The sequence below is a fragment of the Nicotiana tabacum genome, chromosome 13 (assembly GCF_000715075.1).
Source record: "Nicotiana tabacum cultivar K326 chromosome 13, ASM71507v2, whole genome shotgun sequence".
NCBI lineage: Eukaryota > Viridiplantae > Streptophyta > Magnoliopsida > Solanales > Solanaceae > Nicotiana > Nicotiana tabacum.
In genome coordinates this window covers 75258127-75264552 of record NC_134092.1, presented here as the reverse complement: position 1 = coordinate 75264552, position 6426 = coordinate 75258127, and the positions used below count along the sequence as shown (strand labels likewise).

The 6426-nt window shown below is 37.3% G+C and overlaps 1 protein-coding gene across 1 annotated transcript; it reads right to left on the bottom strand.

Annotated features, from left to right (window-relative positions):
• Window positions 1–631: 631 nt before the first annotated feature.
• LOC107781318 (uncharacterized) lies at window positions 632–6098 on the bottom strand. The gene is made up of 6 exons (XM_016602006.2): window positions 5731–6098; window positions 5391–5616; window positions 5196–5307; window positions 3859–3973; window positions 1329–2378; window positions 632–1106 (listed from the first exon to the last, which is right to left on the bottom strand). Exons 2-6 carry the CDS (start codon window positions 5560–5562, stop codon window positions 840–842), a joined length of 1716 nt encoding a protein of 571 aa, XP_016457492.1. The 5' UTR covers window positions 5563–5616; window positions 5731–6098; the 3' UTR covers window positions 632–839.
• Between the last annotated feature and the right edge of the window lie 328 nt (window positions 6099–6426).

Here is a 6426-nt window from a genome sequence, read left to right as displayed (position 1 = left end):
CCAAAATGAAACCTCCCGGCAAGTCACAATAGTAGAAAAATATACGGGAAAAATAGTTAGTAAGGGATCGGGGCTAAAACTCTCAAGACGGCCGGCCGGGTCGTCACAAAGTTTTTCCAATTTAATGTAGTTATTAAAATTATCCTCTCTTGGCTAGTTGTTGACTAAAAAAGTTTCATATTTTTGTTTGAATATTCATATTCAAATGGCCAAGTTATCCTGTCTTAATAATATGCATTTCCAGTGAAAAAGCATAAAAATAGTAACTGGCTCCATCACTAAAACAAATTTGTCAAATTGGCTTAAATTATCACAATGTAAAAATTGTGCCTTATACAGATTTTAATTTCATAATGCGTGACAAAGTGAAAACGGAAAAAATTTCATAATGCGTGACAAAGTGAAAACGGAAAAAACGGCGGGTGTTCGTGGGGCAGGGCAGGGCTGGTGGGATTGAAAACGGAAAAAATTGCTACGCGGCTTAAGCTTCATCCCGCCCCCCACCTGCCCCTTTGCCATTTCTACAAGTAGAAGACTCCTTTCCCTGCCAAAAATGAAGCCCTACCCCTTCACCATTCAGGATCGAACTCATCACAAGATGTTTAAACATTCTAATCTTGTATAAGTCACATTTCTCATGAGCAATAACGAGGATTTGGCATTAACAGGACTAATGATACAAAGGATTCAAATACAGCTAGGTAGTGCATTAATCTTTACATAATCAAGTGAACCAAATCAGTCATTACTCCGGTGAACAATCATATTCAGGTGTCAAAACTCTCATACTGGCACTGATCCAAAACAAGAAAGCATCCTGGAGCAGGAAAGGCCAATCATCACCTCCCATGAACACTGGCAGGTGATCGAACACCTTTGTCGCTGCTAACATCATCATCAATTTCACTTCCATCGAAATACACTGCATTGTTACTAACACTCACTTCAGAACTAGCATTACTGCTTGTGGCAAGTGGAGAGTCAGGTACACTTATTGATCTGCTTGTCCTGCTTCTACTAGGCCCTGATCTCACACTGTACATAGAGGATGCTGGAATATTAGTCATCAATGGACGCAGATTACCCGGGATTCTTTGCCTTATATCCTGTCCAAGAGCAATGTCTCAAGTTAAGCAAATCCAAAAGGGTAAGAGAACAACAAGAAGACAGGGATCATCTACAGACTTTAGAGCTCCAAGAAAACAACAGAACATATATGGTAGAGAACCATATTCTATTAGAATAGGAATGCGGATTTCTGATATGATGTTATTCAAGTAATCATAATATTTTTCTATAGCAGCACTAAATGAAAAGAATGTATATACCATATGCCTTATAGCCATATCCAAGGATTTCTTCGATAATGATCTTCCAAAGCCTGAGCTATCAGGTGACGAAGACTTTGCAGATAAGTTACTATGTGGAGAATGTTTGTCATCTTGCTTCGGACGAACCAGCTTCCGCATATTTATTACCCTTTCAACCATCTTGGTCCCAACCAAGACAGGACTAACATTGTCATTGGCTTTAGCATGTAGTCGGCTCATGGATGGGACAGGAACAGAGCTTCCACTGCTATGCACAACACCATTAGGAGGACGTCCTCTTGCTGGAGAGCATGACTGTCGTCTGATCCTTCCATTTGAAGCTGGCTCAACAGATGAAGATCTAGCACTTGGTGCCCCTGGTCTGCCCCTTGTAGCTGAAACTGGCCTGTCAGATAGTGATGTCCTTAAATTGGGTGGAGCATCAAGGGAGAACCCTGGCATATCTGAAGGCTTCCATGGTCTGGGTTTCACAGTTGGCGAACTGGCACGTGGGGCTGCAGAGTTTCGTGATGCAGTTATAGCTGACTTGGTACCCGAAAAGGAAGACAAAGGTTTAACAGGTGGAACAGTTGTATTTGTTGTACTTGACATTGACGTTGGCCGACGAGTAGGAGTTGCTGCCCTGGATGTGGACTTCGATGCAGTAATTGAGGCCCTGCTTGTCGGTGTTGATGACCTTGCATTGGACCTTGCAGTAGGTGTTGAAGATCTTGGAGGAACAGTGGGTTTTGCAGAAGTCATGGTGGCACGAGAAGTAGGTGTCGCAGACCTTGATGATCTAGATGTCGTAGTGGTTGACATTGTTTTAGAGGTTGCAGTGGATGTCATTGCTTTGGTTGCTGCATTAGATGTGGATCTAGATGCTGAAGTCATGGTGGATCTAGATGAGCTTAATGTTGGCCTACCAGTCGGAGTTGAAGGTCTTGATCCACCTGAAGAAGATGGTCTTCGAAGACTTGAACTTGAAGAGTTTAATCCAGAAGAGGAAGCTAGCTGTCTAGATTCTATGTTGCTTCTTGCGGTGGCCTCTGGTAGAGGATTCGTTAACTGCATTAAAAGTAACAATTTACACAAAGCTGTGAAACAGACTTCAGGTTAAGACTGCCAGGCAGAAAGCTTCGCTATTTCCACTTCGCATATTTATCTACTGGCAGTAAATAGCAAAGTTCTGCAGTCTCTTCAATATTAAAGGTAAACCAAATCAAACGGCAAAACTGAATCAAACCCACTGAAAAACTTATACTCTTATGAGTTTTGATTTGGTACAGTTTGGTGTTAAGTTTAAAAAGAAAAAACAGTAATATTCGGATTTTTTTTATGTTCTCAACAAAAACAAAAACAAAAAAAAACAAAAAAAAAACAATAACATTTGGTTTACTTTAGAATTGGAGGAAAAAAAAAAAGATGAACGATATTAAATCAAATCGGCAACATATACCACCTTGTAATTATATAATATACATAAATATGTGTGTGTGTGTGTGTGTCCAAATATGTATACTTACAAAAATTTGTAACTAATTTATAGATTTTCTTCAAATGTTTCTATTTTTTCGGTAGATTTTTAGTCTTTATCATATGGTTATGAAACTATTATTCGATTATGCTGTCTCTATTTTTTCTTTAATGTACTTAATTTAATGAAAATTATGAGTTGGAAGGTTGGAACATATAAAGCAAGTACATGTTGCTGATGAAGTTGGTCTTTCTGACACATTGGTTAATTTTACAAGCTTTTTTCTATTGGTGTTTTTCTTCATTGTTTCTATCTACTATAATCTAAAAATAAATCAAGCAATTAATGACGGCATGAAACCAAGAAAAACAGCTCACGTGCAAAATTACAGAAGATACCTCAAGATCAAACAATTCCATCAAAATGGGTATAATTATGTCTGATTGCATCTACTATCTAGGAATATCAAATAAACACGATTATTACAATTTCTCAGGAGAATCATTAAGAAAAAACCAACTGGCACTGAATCTGTGTATCACTGACACCCCACCATAAGAGCATGTGCTGTTATACCTGTTTATGTATGCTCATTAGGATAAAGAAATCCTAAGCCCTAAAATATACCTCAGAATGAAGTTTTCCAAATTGGTGATATCTTTGAGAGATTGGGTACTCGTTATTTCCTATAAGAATGATCACAAAAGAAATGTGCATCATCCTATTTGCATCCAAAAGATTAAACACTAAGACAATTCTCAAATTCAACAGCGAGGGCTTCTGATGATAGCATTTGATTAAATAATGGAGCCACCATGTGCACGAGTTCTGAACTAAACAACCTGCCAGGGTCGTTCTATCTAATTATAGAAATTTCCTTTTCCTGAAAATCTCTTCATCCCTCTAGTGGCTGGATATGGGGTGAAATACTTTCTGATCACTAAGATGGACAACAAAGTGATGGACAACATTTCCCGTGTTAAACATAACAAAAGAGTAAACTAATTTCCAATTAATGCAATCCTTATTTCAGCAAAGAAGAATGTAACAGTTGAATATACATATTCTTACTCTAGATGTCAATGCAGTGGGATGAGCTCTAGAAGTTCCCAGCTGACTCATCACAGTTTTTCGCGATTCCATCTCTAGAGTAGGAAAAAGAGGAGTACCTGGAGGTGTTAGAAGCCTGAAACAGGAAAAATAACATCTCATAATAAAGCATAGAGAAATGCAGATGGAATTTTAACAGAATCACCCGGGAAATTGGGGTGCGAAGAAGCCCTTTTTATTCTGTTTTTCAACTTTAGAGGGGGGGGGGGGGGGGGCACCTATCCCCTTTATTTATTTGAGTGCTAGATTTGATATATGGCATCCATTAATTTTTGTCCTTAATTTGTGCATCAAAACAAATAGCTCTACAAAAGCATATATGTTTTCTCACTATTCACGATATTTGAATAAAAATCTACTTTTAACAACATCATATTTTATAACTTAAATTTGCATCCTTAAAACTCTTGGCTATCCTCCACTTGTTACATCGAGAAATTGAATTCAGCTTGAATGTATTTCGATTGGCATCAAAGTTTAAGATGCACATACAAATTGTATTCGAAGTCTTGGGTGACACGTGTCAAACAAACACCTAGTCCTGTCATTTTTAAAGAGTATTCTAGATTTGGAGACCTCTATCAGTCTACTAGACACCACTAGGGTACTACTTCCTAATTTCCTGCCTCTTTCTTCATGGTACAAAACAACAACCTTAAAAGGATTATATTAGGTCTCTTATAATGAATGAAACTTATGACCTAGCAGAACTTCAAGCTCCTATTATCCGACAAAGTCATCAATTGAAGAGAAAGAGGAAACTTCCAGCAAGATTTAAACACTTAGCATAGTGTTTTATATTTCTTGGCACTATGAACTAAATTAGATGGTTTTAAAATCTTTTTCTAGTTGAATGACTTGAATCTATTGTTTGTTATATTGGAACCAACAAACTCGATGAAATGTCGACTCTGATGAGTAGTTCTTATGGTTCATTACTTTGTAGATAAATCCTATATAAACAAAAGTAACAAAATTAGATTTATGCATTTCTTATCATGTTTGTTTGTGTCCCGCAACTTTCAAACTTCTGTTTTTCGGTCATTGAGATGCCCAAAAGTCTGTTTCTCCCAGTAACTGCCTAGGTAAGATAATTTGAGCAACATTGTGCATCAATATTTGCCTAAACAATCTACAAATTACATGAAAAAAGAGTGTAAGTGACATGGATACATTTCACCGGATAAAGAAACTTATGATGTCCAAAATCAACCTAACCAGCTAAAAATAATAATTGAACAACTAAAAGAATCAACATTGAGCACATGCTTGGAAAGAAGAAGAACAAAAAAGATTACCAGTCATAATCAGATTTATCATTGTCAGCATTAAGGAAATCATCAGCACGAGTCCTCCGAAAGGGTGCAGCTGATGCAATATTAAATGCTGGTGAACTACCATTTTTTGATCCTAACACATAATTGCAACAAAATAAAATAATTATCATGAGCTTAGGTTATGAAGCACTAATTTACACAAAGATGTTGGCCTACCAAGGATATCAAATTCGTCAGGTTTTTGAAGAAAAAGATTATTATTTCTTTCTTTTTCCCTTCTCCGCATTTCGAGAAACAGCGATAGTTCCTCGTCTGAGCTCCTAATACTCCCCATTAGCGGCTGCCTCTGCCTTTGCCCAGATTCCTCTGCTCTAAAACTTCTATTCATTGCAAAATCCCTAGTCCAAAATACTAAAAATAAGCTCCAAAAACCCTAGCTTTTCTGCAAACATTCAAAATACAAAGCTGCAGATTAGGAACAAAGCTTCAATAAAAAGAAAATCAGCTCAAAATGAAGCTGCATTTAACAATCTTCTTCATACACAAATCTTCTAACCTTTTGCTACCTATAAGGAACAGAATAATGTAACACCTAGATAGAAAAAATTACAAGAAATGGAGATAAAATTTGCTATGGTCTATGTATATGTAGTACTGTAGTAGAGAAGTATAGAGATTGTTTCAGGAAACCGGGCATTGTTGTAGAGAGAGAAGATTTTGAAGATGGGGTAGTTGGGTGAGGGGGGGAGTGTGTCGTGGGGAGCAGTGTTATTTGAAACTTGAATTTGGGAGACGTTTTGGGTTTAGAAGACTTTTTACTTTTGGGGTTTTTCAGACATCAGATTAATGAGAGGGCAAGTCACGAGTCATCTTGTTCTCTTTGGAGGATGTGATGTTTCATTCAAACAATTCCATTTCACCGCCGGATAATAACAACATCACTTCACTTCCCTTTTTATCTCGCTTAATACCTAAATTGACACTTATACTTGTTACGGATTTTAAAATTAATTCCAAAATTTTCTCTTTTTTCCATTTTAACACTCTTACTAAACAAAACATTGATAGTAAACACCTCACGCTCAAGAGTGTGTTTCACTAGTAGGGGTGCTTATCGGGCGGATCGGGCGGATAATTACACTTAACGGTTCGGCTTAACGGTTATCGGATTATAAATGTAGTAATCTGCTAGCCATCCAATAAGATTACGGGCGGATTGGTATCGGATTAACAATTATCGGGCGATTATCGG